At 44.5% G+C, this 26,726-nt stretch overlaps 1 protein-coding gene across 15 annotated transcripts in view; it reads right to left on the bottom strand.

Moving 5' to 3' along the window:
* Nucleotides 1-26,726, bottom strand: part of Frmd4a (FERM domain containing 4A) — a 571,051-nt gene that overhangs the window by 53,957 nt on the left and 490,368 nt on the right. For all 15 annotated transcript variants that reach the window (XM_078023496.1, XM_040277346.2, XM_040277343.2 and 12 more), the window contains 2 exons: nt 26,075-26,161; nt 524-600 (listed from right to left, as the gene is read on the bottom strand). In XM_078023496.1, the coding sequence (XP_077879622.1) occupies nt 524-600; nt 26,075-26,161 (164 nt within the window). The remainder of the gene's footprint in view (nt 1-523; nt 601-26,074; nt 26,162-26,726) is intronic.

Raw genomic sequence — 26,726 nt, 5'->3', positions numbered from 1 at the left:
CCCACAATGCTAACATTCTAAAATTATAGCTCCTGGAATAAAACAGTTGAGCACAACTGCTTCAGTGACAGATTCCTTTTGATTGTCCTGCCTGAACCCACTCACTCTCAACTGCTCTGACAAGGGAGCCTTCGGCCTCTTCTCTGGCAAAAGCTTCCTAAAGGGACTTGGGCCACTGCTGGGGTTTAACTCTGTGTTTGTTACAGAGTGCCACAAAGCTTCCCTCCAGCTCTGTGGTGTGCAACACACACACACACACACACACACACACACACACACACAGAGACAGTCATGAAATTGCTAATTTCACACATTCTCTCACACACACATACACATACTCTCACACATGCGCTTGAACCTACCACATTTACCAATAAAGCTTTCCATTCTGATTTGTACCCTGTTCTCCATGATTCACCATCCTCTCCCCCCACCCCAAACTAAACACAAACAATGACAGCCCCAAAATAATAATATAAATAATATGTCAGGCATTCAGCAGAAAAGGGCTTTTCAAGCTTACCTGCGGGGGTCATGAACTTCCACAGAAAACTTCTTTTCTCTGAAATACAGGTTTTCCAATTGCCTCCATTGGAATATCTGGACAGAAAACAGTGTAGTTTAAACTTAGGAGCGCTGCCTTCCCAGCGTTGTTGTCCCGTCTTTGCCCGGTTAACTTTCCACAGCTGGCAGTTTCCTTATCAAAGCAGAGACGGTGCAGTTGTTTGTGCTCCTCCGCTGGTGCCTGAAACCACACACACACACACACACACACACACACACACACACACACACACACACACACACACACGGCAGCTCTCCGTTTAAAACCAGGCACCGTGGGTGTGGATTTTCCTGCAGGTTTCTAAACGGGAACAAAACAAGTTCTTTTCCACTTGCTCCCCTTGGGTTCGCCTTTGTTGGATTCTCAAGACAGTTCCCAGCTCTGCAGACTTTTCCCTCCAAGGACGGGGGGGAGGGGAAGGGAGCGCAGAGAGGAGGGAGGGAGAGGAGGCCGAGAGAGCACCGGGCGCTCAGAGGGGAGCGGGAGCCATCTGTGCCTGCCGAGTGCAGTGCCGAGCCGCGCTTCCTCCCCTCAAGTGCTGAAATGGGAAGGCGTTCAAATTCCCAGCCTCCCTTCGGGACTCCACTTCCTGCCCGCTAATGTGCAAGAGCCTCCGACGCGCTCGCAAAGGGCGGAGGCTGCCGGGACCTGAGTTAGGGGCAGGCGACTCCAGATCACAATATGAGACTGTCATGCCCATTCTTTCTTGGTGGCACAAAGAAAAGCAAGAGTTGTATCCCTAGAGGGACACTGCAGCCAGAGCCCTTCCAGCAACAGAAGGAAGCAGAGAGCTCCCCTTAACTAGCAGTCTGATGGTAATGCTGGGAAGCAATTAGGGCTGCATGGAATTGCTCTAGGAACGGGGTTCCTTTCACTGGATGAAAATGAAAGTTGCTTCACCCTCTGGGAAATGTCAGGAGGATAAAGTCAAGCGCCCACATGTTTGCATTTATGTTGACGGATGTTGTATCCCCTTCCATAAACTTAGGATGTGACTTTATTTTGCTGAAATAGAGCAGAAATCCTGTTCTCATCCTTCCTCTTGGAGATGACTGATTCTTCCCCGGGATCCCCCTTTTTCTGCCCACTAAGTTGGGACATATGCTTTCTAAGGTTTCATTCCAGACCCAGAGTCCTCTGACTGGAGGCTCCTGGCCCATCCTGACTTGCTCTGTTTCCTCCACCTTAAACGATGTGAGGGCCACTTCTCTGCATCAGATCACCCTGTCAGATCCTGAGTCAGGCTCAGGATGCTGGTGGTCAGTGCTTGGCCAATCGGTTCACCATCCACATAGAGATGAGCTGGTATAAAACCGTTTTCTAGGATGGATTCATCTTTTATCTTTACAGTCTCCTCTCTGAAATTTTAAAATTATTTTGTCTCTGTAGGTAATAAGATGGGAGACATCAACTGCCTCTTCCTACAGAGCTCCCTCTTCCATGAGCAGCTCAGAGTGCAATGTACTCTGAAACCCAAGGAAACTATACTTCTCTCTCTCTCTTTAAGGGTCAATTTCAATTCCAAGTGGATGGAGAGACATTTGAAGGAAAGGAGGAGGCTCTAAAGCCACGCTCTGGCTCAGACAGCTTTGTGTTCACCTGCCTTAGCAGTGTCTTTACTATTCAAATATCACATCAAGGGCTCTCCTTGGATGCTTTGCCACTGTGAATCCCTCAATAGAAACACCCAGAGTTCTCTCTGATCCCTGGTTGCTAGGTTTTTATGGAGTTTTCACCCAAATTTCATGATAGTCAAAAAAAAAAAAAAAAAAAAAAAAAAAGCCCAGAACTAATAGGTTCTATGACATTGGCCTTTTCACCTGCAGGTCACACATAGAGTAACAAGGCCAGGCACCAAGGCTTTGGAATTTGACTAAGACATTTGGAATCTGCTCCCATACTTCCAAGTTGCTAGACCTTGGGCAAGTTGCGGCATTTCCTTTAGCCTCAGTTTCCCCATTCATAAAATGGCAAGAAAGGGCCCCCAAGATGGATCTTAGCTGCAGCAGCTCCTTAGCACCGTATTGGCACAAAGTAAGTACTCTCCACACCTGGATCTTGCTGATTCCTAGTTGTTCTCACTTCCCCCCAATACTGGCAAATAAATAACTGTAGGCTTTTAAAAAATTTTCCTAATGAAGCCCCCTGACTTGGAGTTTAAGGGGAATTGTATTATTTGAAAGCTGGAAAATTTTAAGTATAAAGATTCATTTTCTCACCCTATTATCTGTCCTCTTTCCTCTGAAAAAGGGGAGATGGATCATTGATGGCTGATGGCCACTCAGCCCATGCTCTTGTACCCACCTTGACAAGGCAAAGTGGGATCTTGGATGGGACTGGCTTCATGGGTGTGTGACCTGAAGGACCCCCCCCTCAGAAAGACCCTGTGCTTGGATGAATCCTGTTGTTGTCATCTTGAAATTCTTAATAAGTTTTCATCAAGGGGCCCTCATTTCCATCTTGCACTGGCCTTGCCAATTATGTAGCTGATCTGGCTCTGGTGCTGGTGCTGGGGTGCTGACAGGTTCTGTCCAGGACTCAGCAGCACAGTTGGGGTGGAGGTAAGGTAGTAGGAGGACCCAGGGAGGCTGGATTCTCCCATCCCCTACAAGGAGAAAAGGTAGCCACACCTGGAGTGATCATATGTGAGAAAACCCCACTTGTGCCTTTTCATTTGAAGCCCCCAGATAAAGAACCCAGAGCAGAATGCTCAGAGGGTTGGTTCCCTGGCAATCCCTCCTTCCCCCACTCCTTGCAAAATAAAACACAGACCACGCCTTTGCTCTAAGTGGTCCCTCATGCTGTTCAGCGTGGAGATCCTCAAGTCTGCCAACGGGACCAAACAAAACCATCTGGGCTTGCTGCAGCCCCTCTGTCTGCGGCCACTGTGGCTGCCCCTGGGACAGCTTCTGCCTCTGGCTGCTGTTCTCAGCAGTGAAACCTGGAGTTCTGACTCCCAGGCATGTCTCTAAGATGATGTACTGTCTGTAGAAACAAATGTAACAGGGGGCAGCACAATGGATTTCCCTGCTTTAAGCACTTTATAGATGTGTTTTTTATCTTACAAATGCAATATTGGGAGGGGGAGGTGGGAGTGAGATGAATGAATGACAGGGTAGTTTTTCAGGATGGCATTGTTGTGCTGGGCATGAGAAGGGTGGCTGAGGATCGTTTTCTCCTCACTTAGAGGAGGGGGCAGAGATGGGGAGCTGGGCACACTGGTGAGTTGAAGTACGGAGACAGCAGGGATAGAGGGCAGGGATAGCTGCTATTAGAGGCCAGGGGCAGCTGTCACTGGGCTCTTCCTGGAACCTGGGGTATTTCTGCTCACGTGCCCTGTGCCCATGGTTCGGAGCCCCTGTCTGCTCAACACTCTGCTTTGTGGCTGGCAGAGCAAAAACAATAAGCAAACAAAAGATGCTTGATCCTGCCTCTCTCTTACAGACAAGGAAAGGCGGCTCTGACTGTGCTGGTTCCCGGGCAGCCCCTCATCGTCTGAGCCGCTCCAGGGAAGCCTCCTTTTCTTGGCTATTCAAGCAACCATCATATGCCAGCCACCACTTAAAGATGTCGCTGCGCTTTGCAGCTCCACATAAAGACCCATGGGACACTCATAATGATCATCCTTAGGCCTGGGCTACTTCCCTTAGGATAATGTGTCACTCCTATGCCAATTATGCCTGTGGAGCTAATTAAAAGCTCAACTGTGTAGTTCTATCAATAATCAAAGGATTTGTTAATTAAAACCTACAAAATCAAGGCCATTCTAATGCCTTCATCTAGGCATCTTTAAAAAAGTTCTGCAGATGTCATTTTTTGTTTGTTTGTTTTTGATCATTTAGGATCCCTCGAAAAGAGTGGCTGGGAAATTTTCTTGGGGAAAATGAGGCCCAGAGAAATGAGGGGAAATGGTCTAGGGCCACATAGCAAGTTAGTGAAGGAACCAGAAATAGAAGTCAAGGGCACCTGGTCCATTACCCCAACCTCTAACTATGTTGCTTTCCTCTTGAGTCCACCAATTAGTGGGAACAGTTCCTAGTCACTAATGGGTGGTTAACTTTACAAGTGGAATGATTTTCGCAAATGAGCAACAATGTGTCTGGCAAGGAAGGAGGATGTATAAAACCAAATCGTTTTAGCCCTACACAATGGCTTTGCCTTCTCTTTATACCATAAATGATAACAAGTATTACTTTCTTTTCTTGGAGACCTGACTTCCTCTAATTTCCCACATTGCAATCACCTCACTATTCAGTAGCTTTCGATCAAGGACTAAGAAACAACAATAATCATGATTAAGAACAGCCTCAATGATTTGGGCTTGCATAGAAAAGAAACTTAGAGGAATCATCAGGGAGTTGCTGGGTGTAGTGGCGCACACCTGCAATCCCAGCAACTGAGGAGGCTGAAGCAGGAGGACCTCAAGTTCATGGCCAGCCTGGGCAACTCAGTGAGACCCTTTGTAACTTAACAAGACCCTGTCACAAAATAAAAAGGACTGGGGATGCTCAGTGGCTTAAAAAAAAAAAAAAAAAAAAAAGGAAGTGGTTTCACCAAAATAGGGTTCATCACCATTGTTGAGACCCTGGGCCTAGATGTAGGTTCTTAGTTTCTGACCCCAACATGCTGTGATTCCCAATGTAGTCACAAACCTTCTACTTGGTTTTAATGTACTCATGTATAAAACAGAAGATGAGGGACATTTATCCACAAAGAGCAAACGAGTAGCTAATAATACTGCTTTTGAGCCCTGAGTGCAACAGGGTGTACTATAAATCCTTAATGAGCCAGGGCCTAGGTACTGGTTCCTATTAGCTAGTCTGCTGGATTTGAATTCCCACATCCTGTGTATGGCTGAAGGCTAGGGCAGAGGAAGGGGCCTCGGCTCCACTGGACTTCCTCTGCAGCCAGGGTTTACTGAGTGCTGGGATAGCATGTGGCATGGTGGGCAAGCACTCAGGATGATGTGGAAATATGGGCTTGGGAGGAAGCTCCGTCTGGTGGCTCTTATTCTTGATCAGGACTTCAGGGAGCCTTGTCTTCCTCCGGTTCTGAGGCTGAGTCACCAAGCCTCTTAATGATGTCCCTATGAGTAACTTCCTGCTTCATCCAGAGGGGCCATTATACAGAATCACAGCAGCAATCTGCTCTAACCCCTCCTTTCACAGATGAAGCATCCCCAGTGAGAGGGGTTAAGGGACGGGCAGAGGTTAAATAAGTCATCGATGTTGAGAGGCACATCTTGTGACTTCCCATCCTGGGCTCTTTCTAATACTCCACAAGGGGCTCTGACGATGAATGAGAACAAAAATGTTTCAAGCTCTGGCTAAATAAATTGTCGCTTCTTCAAATGATCAGGATTTGGCAGTCTAAACGAAGCTGCATACTTTCCAAACTCCAGCAAGGAGTCCTCTAATAAGAAGAATCAGACTCCAAGCTCAGGATGAGACATCCAAACTAAAACTCCACTTCCTTCTTTCACTTCTGCCCTTTCTACTTTCTACATGCAGAAAGCCTCTCACAAGCCTCTAGGTTTATTTACACACTCAGCAAATCAAATGAGTTGCTGTCCATCCGCAGGACAAAAGGAGGAAGCAGCTGAACCTGAGCTGCCTGGAATTTAAGATGTGAGTTGTCACAGAGGCCCCAAGCCTGGGCTAGGAGATTTTTGTCACATGCACCCTGGTAGGGTTCTGCTATGGCGGCACAATCATTTTTAGGGAGCAAAAAAAAAAGCAGGTGTACAAAAGCAGGATGAAGCCATAGGTTGAAACCGTATGCCAGTTTTATATCAGTCCCACAGGCATTCAAAATATTTTACTTTATTTGTTAAGAGAAACAAAGCCCTTGGGTATTAGGCATCATCTAATATCCATCCTTTTCTACTGATTTGGTAGCGGGTATCTTCTGTGCACTGGCCTATGCTAATGGGCAGAAATGTGCCCAGCATATGTTTATCAGCTAGCCCTCCACATCCATGGAGTCTGCACCTGACTCAACCAATGAGGGATCAAAAATACCTGGAAAAAGAAAATCCTGTCTGCAACACAATGCAGAAACACATGCAGACTTTTTTTCTCGTCATCATTCCCTAAACACAGTACAATAACTATTTACATCACATTAGATATTATAAGTATCCTAGAGATGACTTAAAGTATACAGGAGGGTACTCACAGGTTCTGTGTAAATATCACACTGTTTTGTACTAGAGGCTTGAGCATCGGTGAATTTTGGTATCCAAGTAGGGTCCTAGAGCCAACCCGCACAGGGATACAGGGATGACTGTTCTTTTAAGGAATTTAGGATCTAGCTGGGAAGACAAGACTTTTACTAAGAATAGAGTGAAGCATGTTCTGGTGGTTACTACAATGGTAGAGCTGAAAACCATCTCTGGTTTCTGTACCACCAGCCTTTTAAAACTCGATGGAGATGCTGTGCACCTCATCAAGTTAGGGCTCACGCTTTTGTCCCAAATAATCAGTACTTATGACTGTCACTCTTTCTTGAATGCTTTGCTTCATGGTTTTCAAGAGCAAGAACTCCAGCTGGGAGGCCCAAGCCTGATGTCCATCCTTATCTTAGCATCCTCGTTCCTAGGACATCAGGGTGTCCAGGTGTTACTAAATCCAAGGATGCCCCATAGCTGTTCTCTTGAATTAAAAAAAGAAAAATTGAGTATTTTGTTTTAAACTTTTCCTACGTATAAGACTTCATGCAGACTAGTACTGGCTAAAAGCATAGTTTTCAAAGTCATATTATCTTCCACATATTGGCTGTATATATTTGGCAACTTAATTGCATCTTTAATTTTTTTTTTTTAATGTGGTGCTGAGGATCGAACCCAGGTCCTGCCTGTGCTAGGCAAGCGCGCTACTGCTGAGCCACAATCCCAGCCCAATGACTTTAATTTTTTCATGTTCAAAATACTGCTACTGATAACAACACTACTCGTAGGTTGCTATATTAATGAAAAGTGCTTAAAATAGTATCTAGTACACAGTAAGCACTCAATAAAGTTGCTACATTAATGAAAAGTGCTTGAAATGGTATCTAATACACAGTGAGCACTCAATAAATATTAGAAACCACTATGTCCATTCTCCTTCATTGTTTACATGCCAGTATTAGTCTTAATGTAAAACTTCTGAGTACTCTGAGCACCTATCAGTCCAAAGTACAGGTTTGTGTAATTTTCTTTTCTTTGAAAGATGACCAATATGGTGCCAGGGGTGTCTAAAAAATATGTTTTCTGTTGGATTTTTTTTTTGTGATACAAGCCTAAATCTCAACAAGGGTTCTTGATCAGATCATCCCGTTTGAGCTGCAGATTGCTATATTCTCTTTGGGCTGGTTCATTCTAGTCTTCTCCAGCCAATTCCCACATCTGCAGCAATTGTGATTATAGTTCATTCTGATCACTTTCTGCCTGTGACTTCTAATATCAAAAATGTTTGCCCTGAGAAGCAAGTATCCTGTTATAATATGCCTTGATATTAACCACAGCAGAATGGCCTATCACCAGAACCAAATCAGGCCTTCCAAACTATGCAGACCATGAACATGGGTGATTGTGTGTCTCACATTAACCTGTGTGCAAGAGGGCTCCCTGGCATCTCTTTATCTCTTTTCTGCAGAGATGGCCCCACACCCAGTAAACAAAACAATGGTTAATATTTCTCCACAGCCAGACCTAATGGAATCAAGATGTTCCCCCAGCCAGTTGCCTCCTCTGTCAGACAACACGAGCTCCAAATTGATTTGGTTAATCGGGTGACAGATGCCCAGCACACCAGTCCTTGACCCTTTAATGGATGGCCTCTTTTTAACCCATCAAAAACCCTTTTAGCTTTCTTTGGCTTAAGAATCTTTAGAAAGGGAAAAGAGAAAGAGGTTAACGAGTACTTAACAAGTCGATGGAGAATCAGGCCAGTTTATTTCCCCCCATTGGATTAGATTTTCTTTTATTTTTCTCCCCAGAGGGCTTTTCTCTATATTATTTTCTTGTGTGTACTTTGGCTTTTCTTGCAGAAAGACTCTACCTTAAGGCTTTGGAGAATGTAAATACTTTAAAGGCAAGCCGAGTTTTTCCTCCCTTATCCTCTGCCTCCTGATGTAATTTCTTGCCCCCCCCCTCAGAATAGGCCTCTGGGGATCAATGAGGGATAATGTCTGAAGGTCAGATGCCCAAGGATATGGAGCATCTGAGCCTAACTTTGGCTTTTCTTGCAATGAGCACTGTGGCCCAGTGATGTGTAGCCTAACCTCTCTGTCCCTCAGACCTTCCTTGAAAAGGACCCACCTCAATTTTGGATGCCTCAAAGGGTGGAATTAATCTGTTTGAGAAGCACTGGGTGCATCTGGGGAGAAAATCTGGAAGGGCCATTTCACCAGTTTTGGAAAAGAGTAGTTTATGGACTACTATAAACTGTTATTTTTAAAGCAGGGCTTTACTACTTTGGAGGGCAGACTTTGGAGGTGGGGGGAGCTGTAGTTTTCTATTTGGGGGAATTTATCAGTTCTCCCACACCTGGTAACTCTATACAAAGATGCGGTGCATTAGAAACATCCCAGTGCCCTTTGTGGAGGTCATATGACCCTTAAGGAGACAGAGATGGGATGGCAGAGAGTGGGTTGGCCACCAACTCTCCAGGGAAATTCAGGTATACCCCTCATAACCAAAAGGTGTCAAGCTTCAAAAAGATAAAATGACAATACTCTTCCCTGGTGTCATTTATGCAAGAAAAGGAGGAGGGGAGAAGGAGAGGAAGAGGAAAAGGAGGAAAGAAAAGGAAAGGAAAGAAAAAAAAAGGCAAATCAGCAAGCACTGCTCAGGAATCATTTTTCAACAGCAGTTTGTTTGTGTGCTCAAATCTCTGGTGCTTCAAGAACCAGCCCTTCCTTCTGGGGAGGGGTAAGGTCACAGTCCTCAGGTTGGTGGGCATAGGAGGGAGGTGCACTGTGTACTCTGAAATATCAAGTGCAAGTTCCAGGATCCCTTAGCTGAAGAGTGAGCCAGGGAGCTAGGCAGGGGACTTGGCAGCCAGCTAGACATTTGCAGCTTGCTTTTCAAACCAGACTCTGCCAGGTATCTCTCTTGGTGCTGCAGGCTGCTCTGCAATTGCGGCTGCAGCCAGCAGGGGGCGAGGTGCTGGGCCTGCCTCCCTTTACTCCCAGCTTTGTGTCCAAGGTTCTGAGTTTGGCTTTCCCCTAAGGCCGACAGAGGCCATTTCTGCACTCTGACCCTTGTTGATGTTAGTGCTCTCCCTCTCTGGATCCTCCTTCTGGAATGCCATCTCAGAGAGAAGAGAGGTGAGGGGATATTTTCTAGGGACAAGAACTTCAAGTCTAAATTCCCTGTCTTTCTAGAAGGGCTGGCTCTATTTAAAGCTCTGATTCTCCCCCCAGAATTCTAAAGTTGGCAGGTCAACTGGAGGAACCGTGAATTTGAGGGAGGGAGAGAAATGACAGCAGAAGAGGAAACTGAAATTTTTTAGCAATCTTCCCTGAACTACTTTCTTTTCACCAGAAGGGTCCCCAGCCCTGCACACTTCCCAATCCCAGTCTGGGCTGGGCTGGTTCTCCCATATATTCATGTGCAGCCCTCCATGACAATGATTATCATCCTGTGTTATGAATGTCTTTTTTACTCAAATATCTTCTCCATCAGACTTAAGATCTGGGATGATATTTTTCTAGCCCTGAGCACAATTCTTGAGACATATTAGATACTCAATAACTGCTTGTAAAACTTTATGAGGTAGGTATTATGGCAACCCAAGTTCAGAGAGGTTAAGTTACTTTCTCAACATTACACAGATGATACAGCATGGGAGCAGGTATTCAAACTCTCTTCTTTCTGCTTGAATTCAGGCTACTTTCCTGAGGTAAGGAATCTCCAGTGATTGAGCCCAGACATTTTGTTAAAAATGCATTTTTTTCAACTGTAAGGGATGTAGCAACACAGAAGTGGTGATTGCAGCCAGCCACAGAGGGATTTCTGCCTCAACCAAGAAGCCACAGTCCTCCTTCTGGTAGCTCTATCCGAACTCAACTCTAGTCCAGAGAGAACTGGGGACATCTACAATCCCAGGAGCTTATGGTCTCCAACTAGAATCCTGGAGAGAACTGTCACAACTCATCTTGCCTGGAAACATCTTTCTCTGCTCCAGGCTCTTTGTTAGGGTGGGGGCAGGTTGGAAGCTGTATGGTGCAGTCTACTGACCCCATCAGCAGGTGCTGACTCTTGAGTCCCAGGATGGTAGGCAGAGTTGGGGACAACAGGTTCTGGCTGTGCTGGGGCTTGGTGCTAAACAGATTTAACAGTTTCAGGAAGGTCAATTCAGCTTGGGTTTCCCCCTTTGAATCATACACAATATGAGAAAAAAAAAACCAACCTCACATAACTCAGAACTCCCTAAGTACTGTATGGTTCAGCAGAAACAAGCAGCTACGGTCTAAGACAAAGAGGTTACTAGAATTCAACAAAGCAGGCTTCCCAACCTAATGCTTCCTGATTCTAAGAAAGAAAAGGAGCCCAGATTAGCTGGAATTGTTCAAGGGTCTGCAGGGCTCCAGCTACATGCTCTGGGTATCTAATTACTATTAGCTCTCAGCTTCCTTTTGGTTCAATGGGCAAAAAAATGAAATCAAAGGAGAGCCCAGATGGGAGCAATTTTTAATGCTTTTCATTTTTTTCATCCACAAAGCGAAGCTGTAGAAAGCTACAGAACCTCTCTGTTCTCCTCCTCACCCATACAGATGTCTTGCTCTTTACGTGGAGGGAGCTCTCACAAACCCTTCCTTACACGAGTTGTCCTATTTATAATTAAATCTGAGGCCACTGGACAAATACATATGGAAAGTCTTCAAAATTAGCGGAGGTTGGCAACAGGCTATTAAATATTTTGCCCCCATACTTTAATCCATTCAGCCATTTGTGGAGTGTACGGTGTGTGAGACTCTGAGGGCCCCCCAGGATACGGCAGTGAATAAAACTGCCCTGGACATCTTATGAGGAAAGGGGTAAAGAGATAAATAAGAAATAAATAAGAAAACCAGAGGGAACAGAGAGTCCAAGGGTAACAGGTGGCAAGAACAAATGTAGAACAGGTAAGGTGACTAGGACAGGGTCATCGTTGTTAAGAAGGTAGTCAGGGCGGGTCTCATGAAGATGACATCTGAGTGAATATCAGAAAGAAATCAAGTGCATAACTGTGCAGCTGTATACCACAGCAGGTACAGGGGTCTGGGACGCCATTTGTGTGTGTGTGTGTGTGTGTGTGTGTGTGTGCATGTTATGTTGGTGCGGAAAAAATGGTGAAGTAACTGTCAAAGGATACTAGTATATTACTGTGCCATAAAAAGGAAATGAAGATCAGTCCATGTCACAACATGAAGGAACCCTTGGAAACATCATTCTAAGTGAAACATGCTAGTCACAAAAGACCACAATTTATTTATTTATTTTTTTAAGGACAGAATAGATGAATCCAGAGAGAAACAAAGTAGATTGGGGGTACCTAGGGCTGGGGATTAGGAAGAAAGGGGAGTGACAAGAAGGTTCTTTGTGGCCTTCTGCTGTTTTGGCCAGTAAATCCTAGACTGGATTCCTCAGGGATCAGTGATAATCTTTGATTAAAACTCAGTCAAAGTCCTCAAAAGTAGCGGTAGTCCAGGATAAAAACACGGCCCCCTAATCCTAGTGTATCCCTTTCCAAAGGAAGCTTGCTCACCCTTGTCAGACAGTTCCCCAGCCAGTACCCCTTCTCCTCTGCCGTGGGGCCTCCACTGGGGCGACTCACTCCCCTGCCCGACAGCACCAGGGCAGTGGGGCAGTGGGGCAGCGGGGCAGAGGCCCTGACAGCACGCTATTCTCCTCTTGCTGCTCTGCTGCTGGTGAAGATCTGGCCAGTGACCAGATTTTATGAGTCTTCAAACCTCAAACATAAACTCAATTATGTATTTAAAAATACATATGCACACACAGAAATTCACTCAGCTGGGATTTCTAATGCTTACTGAAGGTAGGGCTGGGTTTTGAATGCCAGTTAAACTTGAGTACCCCGAGGTTGGAACCTACAGCCCCTCTGGCTCTTTGCTCTCCTGTTAAAAGCCAGAATAGGAACATTCATTACAAGTAGCTGAGCACATTACAGGGGGCACAGAGACCCCATGGGCTATATTAGATGGCCATATGTGACTTCCCGAGTGTTCTCAGGACCAGTGAAGAGATGCACAAAACCCCACGTAGCCATCAGAAACATCTGTTGGACATGCCAGAGAAAAAGAATTAGTGGTGAGACAGTCTAACTCACTGCCCAGGGCTCTCTGGAATCTCCATCCACTGACCCCACACAGGCTTGCTGTGAGTTATGCTGTCTGTAGGTAACTTTGCCTCTGTGTCACTAGAGCCAAGGATGGTAAAATGGAAGACCTGGGTGAGACCTTGAGATGAGCTACACCTTGAAAGAAAATTGGGAGCAGACCTTCCAGAAGGAAGAAAAGAGCAGGAACCAAGAGCCAGTTAGGAAGCCTACCTGGCTGTTAGATGGGTCAACACGTGCCGTTGCTTGCCTGCAGCAGCCCTGGTTTGAATGACATCCTGGCACAATCAATAATCCCGGTGCCTCTTTTCACTGTTAAAAGTGGCCTGGTTTAGATATTAAAACTCGATGGTCTGCCGCTGGGGTGGTGCACACCTATAATCCCAGTGACTTGGGAGACTGGAGTAGGAAGATCACAAGTTCAAAGCCAGCCTTAGCAACTTAGCGAGTCCCTAAGCAACTTAGTGAGATTCTGTCTCAAAATGAAAAATAAAAAGGAGTGGAGATAAGGCTCAGTGGTAAAGTGCCCCTGGGTTCAATCCTGGTACCCACCCCCCCAAAAAAAAAATAGATCAAAAAACATAACAAAAATCCTTTAGGCTGGGAATGGGGTTCAGGGGTAGAGTGCCCTGGATTCAATCTCCCATACCAAAAAACAAAACAACAACAAATCAACAAATGAAACCCATGGGCACAAAAAGACAAATACTTTGGTTGCATTTATCTGAAAATCTAGAATAGTCAAAGAATAGAAACAGAAAGTGGAATTGTGGCTGCCGGAGGCTCAGTGAGGAGGAAATGGGAAATCATTGTTTATTGGTTACAAAGTGTCTGCAAGACGAAAACAGTTCTGGAGATGCGTCACACAACACCGTGAATACACTTAACACAACCGAACTGTACGCTGAAAAGTGGTTGAGGGGAAACCTTAGGTTGTGTGAATTTTATCACAATTAAAAAATAAAATAAAACAAAACAAAAAAAAAACCTCAGATGACTCTGAAATCCCTCACCCTCAGCTGGAGTATGAAAGGTTTAGGAGGGTGGAAAGCCAGAGAGCTCTATTAGAGGAGGTGTCTTTGGGAGAGGGATGTGCTGTGCACTCACCACTCCCCAGAGAGGAAAGGTGGCATCAAAGATGATGCCTACTGTCCCCCTCCACCTACTGGAACAGGGTGCATTGGGTCATTGAGAGAGCTCGACAGGTGCCCTTGAGGTCACATGAGCTGGAGGAGAGGTAGAGTCCAACTGGGAATTGGGAGAAGACCTAACTTTAAATCAAACTGGGAACTGCTATAGTTTAGGTCTTAAATGTCTCCCAAAGGCCCCAAAGTTAAAGTCTTGGTCCCCAGGGGCGTGCCATTGGGAGGTGACAGAACCTTTAAGTGGGGTCTAGTGGGAGCATCTCAGGTCATAGGGTGTGCTCCTGAAAAGAATTTTATTTTCTTTATTTTTATGTGGTGCTAAGGATTGAACCCAGTGCCTCACATGTGCTAGGCAAATGCTCTACCCCTGAACCACCACAGCCCCCTGAAGAGGATTTGAAGACTCCGATTCTTGCCTCTTCTGTCTTTTGCTTTGGTGATGAAATGAGTGGTTTTTCTCTATCACTTGCTCCTGCCAGGTTAGCACAGGCCCCAAAGCAAAACAGAACTAACTAGATAAGGAACTAGAAGCACCAAAGCTGCAAGCCAAAATAATGCTTTTGTCCATATAAATTGATTATCTCAGGAAGTTTATTATAGGCAGAAATCTGACACAGGAGCTTTCCTAAAGGACTGGACATTCTGATTTTTAAGAAAAGCTTATTTTGCTATTTAAAGGGACTGCATAACTTGATATTTAATGTAGGAGTGATCAGAAAAGTCACACACTGCCCTGTGGTTTTATCAAGAGACAAGGGAAGAACACATTTCAAGGAGTAACATGAGATAAAAGAGATTTGCCCTTGAGACCCTGTGGTCAATGTTCTTGCTGTACTCTGCAAAGTCTTTGGTTTACAAGCCAGAAACACCAAAGCTATTCATAAGCTACTACTGGAGTGCATGAGGCTAGTGGATGCTCTTCTGCAGTGATTTGGGATCCAACAATAGCATTTGGTTTTGATTTGCTTCTTCAAATTACAGCCAAGGTCAATGGGGCCTTGAGGAGTGGGAATCTGCATCTGCAGAGTTATTTAGAAGCTTGTCAGTCTCGAGGGAGCCACTGTGTTGTCCGGCTGTGTGTTTATTTGCATGTTATAAATACCTAGTGGCGTGTTTGACTTCTCTTGTCCACACAATCAACGTGGCTATTTATGTGGCCTTTCTTGGGGCTGGTGCGCGTGCCTGTGTAGGGGCAGGGAGGACAAGAAGTCTAGGTGACCAGGCACTGGCGTGGGAATCAGAGGAGTCCTGGGAGACCACATACCACAAAAGGCATATCATCTGGGGGAAAAAAGCTACTCTTGGTCATTTAATAAGCTCTAGCTTGGGCTCTGGCTCATCTGGAGAACAAAGACACAGAAACTGGCATTTCCCCCTTCTACCACCTTCTCCTGGAAAAATGCTAATTTTCATTCTTTCTTTTATTCATTACTCCCCCCTGGCTTTAAAATGAGCTTGCCTCTTATTTTATTCCTCTTCCTGAATATTCTCTCAATCTCAAGACTCCTTATCAGCTACATCAACCTTGTTGAGGAGGAACCCGAGGCCCAGAGAAGTGATTTATCTAGCAGAAATGGAGGTAGAATGGTCTTGACTTCTGGCCCAGGTACGTGGCCAAATGCGTGAGGTGGAGGAAGGTACATAGCTCCCCAAAGGTTTGTGAAGCTGAAAGACTGGCCCCAGTGACCATCAGGGGGATCTTCAGAGCTTGAATGTACTTTCTCCAAGAGGTGTTTCTGAGCATGTCACCCTGGGAGAGAAGTGGACCGCCCCTCTCCTTAAGGGATAATTGCATAACTCTTCCTGTACTTTTTCAGGGAAATTCTCTCGTGTCTCACATGATAGCTTTGAAGAATTACCCACCTGGATGAGGCAATGCCTTTTTACCTGCACACAGACAGATTAACCTTCCTAAAAGGTCAAAGTCTGACACCAGCATGAGTTTCAACAAGAATACAAGCTGGTGCTCTTGGAAGCTTGGCTTACTCAGGACTGGAGTCAAAATGGTCTCCAGAGGAACCTGTGGGAACTAAAGGGACTGTGGATTCCCAGATCCAAGGACCAAAGGGGAAAAAATCAATTATTTTAACAAAGAGATGTTGTTTGCTCTGAGGAGACCCTGACTTTCATCAGTGTAAAAAATGACTGGAACGATATTTTGCTATGTCAAGGGCAAGAGTGCTTTTATCTTGGGGAATGGGAAACTGTTTGAGAGGCAAACTTATTCAAGATGGAGAAAATTAGACTACATTCATCCTGCATCTTAGAGTCACCATTTCACAGATTGAAACAAGGAGACACAGAGAAGTTCTGTAATGACTTTTTCTGAATATCCTGAAATTGAGTTAATAGTACCCAAGTTCTTTGGTGGAGATTTACTTTGGATCTTTGAGTGGATGTGGAGATCACTGGCTTACAAAACCTTTTTTTTTTTTTTTTTTTTTTAAGGTGCAACTATTCTAGGAAGGAATTTGATTTTAACAGACTGAAACATCTTTTCAACAAAAAAAGAGATAATTACATAAATTGGATAAAGTAGAATCATAGAGAAAGATTCTCCTTAATTGCCTATATGTAGAAGAGTATTCCTCAAACTTTATAGCATGTATTCAAATCACCTTGAGGGCCTGGGGAGGCAGATTATAAGTTCCTCCATGGGTAAGTCCCAGTGGGGAAACCAAGTTTGCATTTCTACCATGTTCTCAGGTGATTTGGATGCTGCTGATCCAAGGACCATAGTTTGAGAACCATTGTGGTCAAAACACTGTATTGTGTTGATTGGTCTCTCTTCTTAGGGTTCCTCTTTTAGAATCCCCCTCAGCTGGAGAGAGTCACTTTCCCAAGGTCAAGCCCCGCTCCGTGCAGGTCACCTAGACCTAATGATTGGTTGATGCTGGGGGCCAAGGCTTGGCCCCTAGCCTCACGGCGATGATTCTGAGGACTTCAGCTTCAGAACATCACTCTAGGTTGAGTGATGCCAAGTCAGGATTGTATAGGAGCTTAGCTTCTCTCTCTGCTTTGTCCCTCTGACTTCCCATTTTCCTAATCTGGGAGATCTCCCCATTACACTTCCTACATGCAAGGCCATCTTACCCTGTCCTTCCCAGGGAACCTGAGGTACAGAGTCACTTAAATGCTCCCTGCTCAGAGACTACTCCTGACCACATATGAGTTCCGAGTCTCTTGCTTTATTGCCTTCATAAGGTTTAATATTTGGAGCCTCTGTATTGTAGATTTATTTACTGCTGTCATTTGACTGCCTTTCCCACTAGACCGTGGGCTCTGGGAGGGCAGGGAGCTTGTCTCCCCCTGCCCTGACTGCAGAGCTGAGAGCAAAGCTCTGGCACATGATAAGCACTTGGACAACATTTAACGAACAAGTGAATGAACTTCCAGAAGGAAGAGCCATATATCCTCACCACATCCAACAACTCCAAGGGTTGTAGTGACCTAGGAAGTCTGGGAAAATGGAAGGTGCTTTCAAAAGTGTTGTATTAGGACTTGAATTTACTTAGGATTTCAGTGTTTTTTGTTTTTTTTTTTTTAAAGCAGTTCATTCAATGTTTAGAGCAAGCTCATTTTGCTATATGAGCAAGATCAGGTTTCTTTCAAGCACTAGAAGACAAATGGGAATTGGTGAGGCAGGGTGACTTGCTCAGCCAGAGTGGTCCAGTAAAAAGGACCCACCAGAAATGTTGGGTCCTGCTTCTTGACCCCAGGATCTTGCCTCCATATATCATCATCAGAAGCGAGCTCAAGTCAGTTCCCACGGAGCCTGACTGTTAAGTCTGAATTTCCTTCAGAAACCCTCATATGGGCGCCATTTTAGTGGTGGGTTCTTCATTGTTGCATGCTCTGCAGTGAACTTTTAACACTCTAGCTCAACATGCTCAGATGATCATAATACTTGTATGGGAGAAGAGACAGGGGTTTCTTTGCAACACAGGTAACACTGCACGTCTGATAGTGGTTTGAGAAGGGCCATGTTCAGGACTGCTGTCTGCCAAATGAGATCTCATCATGATGTTATATATATATATACAAATATATATATATATATTTGTGTATATATATATATATATATATATATATATATATAAAATCAAAACACTATATTATACCTCATCAATATGTACAAACGGGGGCTGGGGATGTGGCTCAAGTGGTAGGGCGCTCGCCTGGATGTGTGTGACCTGGGTTTGATCCTCAGCACCACATACAAAGATGTTGTGTCCGCCAAAAACTAAAAAATAAATATTAAAATCTCTCTCTCCTCTCTCTCTCTCTAAAAAAATATGTACAAATGTATCATAGAAAATGTTTCTTCATATCAGAACGAGATCATGATTTTCTCATAACCCTACTGTCTTTTTTTTTTCTTTTCTTTGTTGAAGGTTTATTTTTAAATGGAGTTTTTGGTAACTCCCTATGTCCCCTTCCCCTCCCCCAGGTCTGCTGCTCAGCTTTGAGGATGCCCTTCCTGATGACCCACGGTCAGGGCCTTTCACCCACAGGCACTAAACTCTTCCAGGTCCACTCAGACCTTCACAGAGATCTGAAGGACTGATAAGAGGCAAATGGAGGAGGCCCTTTGATCCTGCACTGTGAATGAGCAGAGGCTGCAAAATGCTAAGAATGCTAAATGCATTAAGTGTAGCTTTTCTCCCAGGAGTACACAGGGTGTGGTTTCCGAGGGGAACACAGATGCTAGAATGAAGGAGCCACCCGTACAGGGCCAGCCAAGTCAGAGGGCTTAGCAATCAGCAAATGAGTCAAGCACATCCAAAGAGAAGCTGAAAATGAAGTCAGCAGTTCTCATCACACTGAATAATTTAGCAGGGCCATGCTGCTGGGAGCCAGCTCATAGTTAATGGAATATTTCCTGTAAATATTATCTTCCCTTCCTGTCTCATCATCTTGTACAGTTCAAAAGTCTTTACTAATCTGAGGAGGTGACAGTAATGCATCAATTCCCAGAGCCAACTCCCCCACTTCTGAAATACTCTTTGGAATCATAGGAAGCCATACTGGCTGCTCAGGGACAAGGGGCAGGCTAATTACTCTGGTTCCTTCTCCTAATGCCTCAGATGGGACCCCATAATGCTTCTAATTGTGCATCTAAGTGTACATAAAAGCCCCCCTAATGGCACATCAAATAAATAAGTAAATGCTGTCTGCTAAGTATGTAACAAGGACCAACGTCGCCATTCTTTCCCAATGGAGAGCTTTCATCGAACGCGGCTGGTGAATTGGCTAAATCTGGGACCGACGATCTACAGATACTGAGTATTCCTTCTAGGATGGGTCTTAGGAATCACATGCTTCACACTATCTGCTGTCTGACGCTTCTAGCCTCAGATACAGCATGAGGGATCTTTAACTCTCTTAGTGTCCCATTCAGATGGAACTTTCTGCTTTCATTTATAACAGCCTCTGATGATCAGATGCTCTGCCTACAGCTGTAAAGAGTACAAAACACAGGGATTCTTCTGAGAAGAGGGTTCAGCCTGGCGCTGGCGATGCTGTGAGTCTTTGGTGCAAAACAGCCTGACTTCACACTACTGGGACTAATGCCGCTCAAAGCGGGTAGATTGTCCCAGAGATTAGAGTTTATCACACTTCTCCAGGCTTTGATCTAAGGACTTTGAGGACCTCCTCCTCCATAGATGAAGCCCTAGGTGAGAATCTGCCCCATGGAATCCAGATTCTGCAAAAGTTAATAAATAAGGCCTCTTCGATATGTTTCATTTACTTCTCAAAGGTTTTGGGAAAGAAAGGAAATACGCTTACTTGTACCAAAGCAACTGGCAAAACCCACGGGACAGTCAGTGTCACTGTTGATGGTCATTTTTCTGTTTTTGATGGCCTGGGTCTCTATACTTCACCATAAATGTACACTAAGATGAAGCTCAAGATTGATCTCAAGGGCCCAAGGGCCAGTCAGACACTGTTTCAGTTATTCCCTGACAGAACCTTTACTTGTGAAACGCTCACTCAGGCAGCATTTATTTTCAAACAGGCATGCACATGTTAAAAATAGAATTCTGTAACAAGGATAAAATAGGGTAAAATAATCTATAGAGCTGAAAGAGTTTTTGTTTGTTTGCTTGCCACTGTAACTCTCTGACCTCTGTTACCCCTGCTAAATGGAGACTGTTGGGCATGTAGACATGCAGCTCTCATGCTCTGACACTACACCGTGAAAGGAAAGAGTTGCAGTATTCAAAAGGGATGTTTCCAAGAGTCACATGGCATGTGAATATGACAAGAGTTCAGAAGTGGGGAGGCAGACTGAGGGTGAAAGGGAAAATCATTGGCTGAAGGGCAGAAGCAAGATTTCCTAAGAGCCTATGTGGGGCTATTTAATGGCTTATAAACATTTCTGCAAATGTGGGGAGGATCATGAACTGAATCCAATTCCATGCATGCATGATGAGTTTGGATGATGAACCCAACTACTATGTGTAACTATTTAGCTCTAAAAATAAAAGTAAAATAAAAAAAATGTGATGGAAAGATTTAAAAATAAAAAATAAAAAAATAAAAAAACTTAAAAATTACTTACACCAGCAATTCACTTTTTAAAAAGATATTTTAACATAAAAAATCAGAAATTTAGGAATTATACAATTTTAAAATAAAGGTGATTTCTTAAAAACAATAATAGCAACTCTGCAACCTATCTACAGATATGGTTGGGGTTTTGCCTGAGTTTTTAAAAACAACTCACCTAAGCAAGGACCATTGCTCTGGGGAATGCGATTATATTGTCAATTTCAAACACAGACTTGTTTACCACTTTTTAGGGCATTTGTGGGCTATTCTTCTGCATGTTGTCCCCAAATATGAGGGATGTGGTCTTCAGAAGTTCACATTTCTGAACTCTTCTGAACACATCCAAAAGGCAAAATCCAGTCTGTGAAATGTTCCCACATGTCTAGTATTTCCTGACACAACATGTGCCCCAAAGGCCATTTTTTGTTTGTTGGCTTTTAAACATTTTAAACAAAACTGGGCAGCTTGAAGATCCAGGCAGCAGATAATAGGGCACAATCAGGAGGGAGCAGCATGCTCTCTCTCTCTCCTCTATTCCACCTGTGAGGTTCTTCTGTACCAAAGCCAAAGCCACTAAACTTCATAATGAAGATTCAGTGACATAAGGTAGACTCTGGAGCTAGAATGTCAAACTGCATTTCAGTCAGACAACTAGGACCAGACTACAGCAGCCCTGCCCGTTTCTGGACAGCCATCAGCTACCCCTCCTCAGTGGTTTTTGGGGGCATTTCTTAGGGACCCATTTGGAAATGCAGGAGCAGATTCTCACAGGCAGCTGCTGAACTCCTCTGGCTGTGCTAATGGTTTCCTGTGCACATCAGAGGATGCCTTCAGGACCTTCAAAGGGAAGCAGCAGGCTCAGCTCTGACACTGCCTCTACTTGAATGTTGGCTCTTAGTATTGTAGTGCCATGTGACAGAGCCGCTATAACTGGGTCAGAGTATCAGCAAAGGTCTATCTGCCCCTGGGCGAGAGCAGCTTCCTGGGTTACAGATGCAGCTGTTACCACAGACTTCTCTCCAGGTGCTCAAAACTGGGTGCTACCGATTCCCGAGCATCCCCGAAGGCTGGAGGTGGCCTGGCCCCTGTGCCAGGAGGGAGTGGTGCCACCTGGAGGGCATCCTTCACATGCAACTCATTAAGCGTCCCTCACAAGTAGCTTACTAAGCCTCAAATCTATGCTTGGGAACTTGCCAGCTCTCAGTGTGCAGGACACTGGAGCCACACCTTCTGAGCTTAGCTGACTTTTCCCAAGTCTAAGCGTGCAAAGGAAGCATGGGTGGCCTTGAGTGATGGTCCCCATCTCCAGCTGCACACCAGAATCACTGGGAGGCTTTCTATCTTCTCTGCTGTAGGGTCAGAGGTGAGTGGACAAGACTGGAGGAGGCAACCAGACACTAGAGCAGTCTCCCATGAACTGCTGACATAACCACAATCTGGAGGCACCAGATAGAGTGTGGTGCTTCCTGGGAGAAAGTGCATTGCTATTCCTCACTATGTGCCTCTACTTAGAGTCCAGTTCTGGAACCAGGCTTCATGCCCTATGGGTTCAGAGCCTCTCATGCGCCCTATATAACAGCTATGGTCTTTTAGTGATGGTGATGATGTTGGGTGTGAGAAGAAGAAAAAGATATGGTGCCCAGCTCTTCTTGCAGCTGCTATTTCATAACTATGGCTCTGGTTGAGTCTTTGGTTTTAAGTGGCATCCATGCATTAGCAGAGGTGGGTACTCCTTGAAACTAATGAAGCTGGGACTTCCTTTTAAGGGCCTTTCAAAGCCCTGATCTTAACTTGATTACAGATTTGTTTCTCAAAAAGGGCCCCCTGCTAATGTGCAAGCTTCAGGACCCACACAGTCGAGATCTGCCTCTCTGTCTCCCAGGGTTCATCATGACAAGGGGATAAAATCTTTAATGCACAGTCAATGGTGAATTTTCAGGGGTGGGAATGACTGCTCCTACTTTTCCTCTCCCTGTTCAGTCTCTGGTTCAACAATGCTTTGGAAATTCTTGAGTCTCCTGAGCGCCAAGTGAATACCTGACCCTGATGGCCTGCCTGTTAAGCCTCAAACTGTGCATATTCTAGCTGCATCCATCCACCACTCCCAGGTCTCCCTCCCTCAAGGTCCCATGCCTTGGCTGACTAAGAAGCCTAACAGTCCCTGTAGGTTGCCCTCTTCTCTTACTGCCATCTCTCCCTCCAGAGTTAACCATAACATCTGCCTTCTAGAATCCCCTTTGAATCTTTCCTCCTCGATCCCTATTATTGAGAGTCAACCCTAGTCCCCAACTTCAAAGTAGTCCTGCCTTCCAAGTCCTGTGTTCCTCCAAGCCATCCTCCACACAGCAGATGGGCACTTCTATATCAATGAAAATCTGATATGGTATTCTCCTCGGCTCCACATACTATTCTGTGGCTCCTGCTGCTGAGAGAGGGTGAAGTTGTCTTAGCAAAACCTTTGAGGCCTCCAGAACTGGCCACTGCAGGCTCTCAGCCTCCCCTCCAGCTTTTTCCTCAGCCTGTGTTCTAGCTCTGAGTGTGCTCTGGATTCCCTTGTACCCTGCTGCCCCCCACCGAGTGTCCCTACATACTGGCCACTCTCTCACACCTCCTCCCCAGTCCTATTTTCCATCTGCAAAACACTCACAGCCCTTTAAGATCCAGCTCACCTTTGCTTCTTCTGTGAAGGCTATTCTCTCTCCTTACACCCAAGTGGATACTCTCTTGATTTACCACCCACCTCACACAGGCTTTTATATGGCACCAAGACATTGCTATGTTATGAAGAAGGTCCTTCAAGGATTCATATGTTGAAATACCTCACCCCACTGTGAGGTATTAAGAGGGCAGAAACTTATGACTATGGTGTTTAGAGGTCACATTTGGGAAATGGCTAGGATCACATAACATTTTCAAGGTGAAGTCCCCATGATTGCATTCTGGTAGCTTTATAAGAAGAGAGAGATACCAGAACACACACACACACACACACACACACACACACACACACACACACTCATGCATGCATATGCATATGCACACACATTCCTTATCTCTTGCCATGTGAGGATGCCTCGTGCTGCCCAGGGACGCTGCTAATAAGAAGGGCTTCACTGCATGTAGCTCTTGACCTTGGACCTCCAGAACTATGAGCCAAAATAAACCTCTTTTCTTTGTAAAGTTATCCAGTCCCTGGTATTGTGTTACTAGTAACAGCAAACAGACTAACAGTCACTGGCTCAATTATCACATGGCTCTCTCCTTGATACACTGGGCAGGACTGGAAGACTGGATTTGTGTCTTTTCTGGTTCTGTGCTTGGCATGCAAGAGGTAGGTATGCAGACCATTCTTGAATGAATGAATGGTTCTGAAAGCTCCATAGCTCAGTTTTCCTTCAACTAGTAATAGGCTTGAAATTTCCAATTTCTTCCTCAAAGGCCACAGAAACATAAGTTATGTCAAATAACAATTCAGTCTGAGTTGGAGCCAACGCCCTGGAAAAAAATACGTTGACCTTTTAATATTTTTAAATCATTGGCCTGAGAAAGCGTCTTAAGTTACTGTAAATTCTCTTATTCAGTGGCTGATTATTTATACCTTTGGCCTCCTATCTCAAAATCTGTTTTCCACTCTTACACTAATAGTTAGGATTTATCGAACCTTTGCTATGTGTTCCACCTTGTGTTTGACATGTATCAAGTGCTCTTTCACTACATTTTCAATCTTCACTAGAAACATAATTAGAAAAACAGGTGGTGACGCATGCCTGTAATCCCAGCAGCTTGGGAGGTTGAGGTAGGAAGATGGCAAGTTCAAAGCCAGCCTCAGCAATTTAGTGAGACGCTAAGCAACTCAGTGAGACCTTGTCTCTAAATAAAATACAAACTAGGGCTGGGGATGTGGTTCAGGGGTCAAATGGCCCATTAGTTCAATCCCTGGTAACCCCTCTCCCCATAATTAGAAAAATAAAGAGCATTTAAATATATTCATACATTGAATGGAACAAGTCTGAATACTTGTTAGTATGTCTTTCAAAAGCTTTGAGGGAGAGACTCCAACCGCTAGGTTTTAATGAAAATCTGTTGTGGATCCCAATTATCCATATTGGCTTTGGTCTTCCAATGTGGGCAGAAGAAAGGTGCATACGCTATGCAAGCAGGACTTCTTCGTTAAGGCCCTGAGAGTGTTCTTAGTTTTGCAAGCAGAAAATCAGTCAGGCAAATTGGAGAGGGAGGAAGAAGCAAAGAGGAAATTCGACAAGAAAAAGCACATAAAATTATAAAGGCCACGGTGTAACAAGCACAGAGAAACAGAAATACAGATCCTGTGAATGTAAAAAAAAAAAAAAGAGGAAAAACATAGGAACAAAGGGTATAGTCTGTTTTGCACAAATAGATGGAAGCAGAGGCTTTAGAGGTAGCCACAAAACAACATATCCCCCTGAATAATTCCTCCTTCCCTTCTCAGAATCTTACTTAGAACTTCAGGAATTACTGATCAATTGAGTAAAAATCCTCCCCAACCCAGGACCATTTTCCCTATTAATTTAACAAAGTTGGTAAGGACAGACATCGTTAACCTGGCTCGGGTATGATAAGCTCAGAGGTGTAGTGTGGGTTTCAATCCTATTTGTGGATTGTCATTCAAACCACAATGACATAATGGACCAATCCTGCTCTTGTGTTCTCTCTCTTTTTCTGTCTTTCAGAGCAAGTGTGGTTTTGATAGATTTTTAATAATGTATTTCAGGGTTAGAACTAAATACCATCTCTCTATCATTCTCTGCTAGAGATTCTGAATGACAGCACTTGCCTCAAAGATATTTTTCCATTATAATTTTTCAATTTGTTCTGGTCTAAAAAATGTGTGTAAATGAAAACAGACAATTCAAATATGGTGCCCCTCGCAGGGCTCTGCCTTGTGTTTCTAAGGACTTTGCAGACCTTTCTCTGTTTCCCTTTCTTTCTCTTTTGGCAAATAACCTTATTTTCTGACCACTTCTTCTAAGCCCCAGGAGATCCTCTGGATTCTCAGGACCTCCTCTGGCTCATCTCTTTATTCACCTCTTCCTTACCTGAGACCAGCGGGGGTTTTTAGTACGTCCACTTTCCTCTACCTTGACCTAAAAATCTTTGAGAGAACTCAGATTGGCCTCAGGATTTAAAATAGATGGCCTTTTGTTTATTCAGAGTATATAGCCCCAAGAAAGTAAGGAACACAACAGTCTCCCATCTGCTCTGGGAGAACTGAGCCAGGCATCTTACCTTAAATAATTATAACAGCTTAGGTTTCCTTAGAGACAGGGAGAAAAAAATATTTACCCAGGGAACTCAGGATTATTGTGGAGTAATTTGTATACACTTAAATTAGCAAGGGATTGGCAAGCCTGTGGGCCACACGTTGTTAGCATTTTAACTCACTTTTACCCTGGTTTCTCTCTCAAAATGAGAGCCTTTAAGCCAACAAAGAAGACCACCCTTACCTTCCTTGGCTTCACTTTATCATGGTAGTCATACTGGAAGATTCCTTTGTAGCTTAGTCCCAGCCACCATGGTATCCCCTGCTTGTCCTAGGACATCAAAGAGTACAGGTAAATATGGGCTGCAAAAGATATACAGATCAAGAGGAGATTCTCCCAGCTCAGCTGAAAACAAGGTAAAAGGCAATTTCCTTGGAAGTTAACAGATGTGTCCCTCATAGCAAGATGCTCAGTTTTACAAACAAGGTGATGGGAGCCCTGGGCTGGGGAATTGGCTCTGTTTCTAACCTGCAGTACATCTCTACCAGCATCTCTCCCCTTATCTTTAAGGAGCAAATGCTCTGTTCTTTTTTTTTTTTTTTCCTTCTAAGACTGTAGAAGGGCCCCTCATTCACCAAACAGGAAAAAAACCTGAGAGATGTGGAACATTCCAGTAAAGTGAACAATCTTCTGAAGCAGAGAAACTGTTATCGACCATCAGCTAGAGACTATGAAAGGGACTCCTCTCTTTTTTAAGGATTAAGAAATCAAAGCAGCTGGGGACAGTGGCGCATGCCTGTAATCCCAGCGGCTCAGGAGGCTGAGGCAGGAGGATCCTGAGTTCGAAGCCAGCCTCAGAAAAAGTGAAGCGCTAAGCAACTCAGTGAGACCCTGT

This window comes from Ictidomys tridecemlineatus, chromosome 10 (assembly GCF_052094955.1).
Source record: "Ictidomys tridecemlineatus isolate mIctTri1 chromosome 10, mIctTri1.hap1, whole genome shotgun sequence".
NCBI lineage: Eukaryota > Metazoa > Chordata > Mammalia > Rodentia > Sciuridae > Ictidomys > Ictidomys tridecemlineatus.
This window is presented reverse-complemented; position numbering and strand designations above follow the sequence as displayed.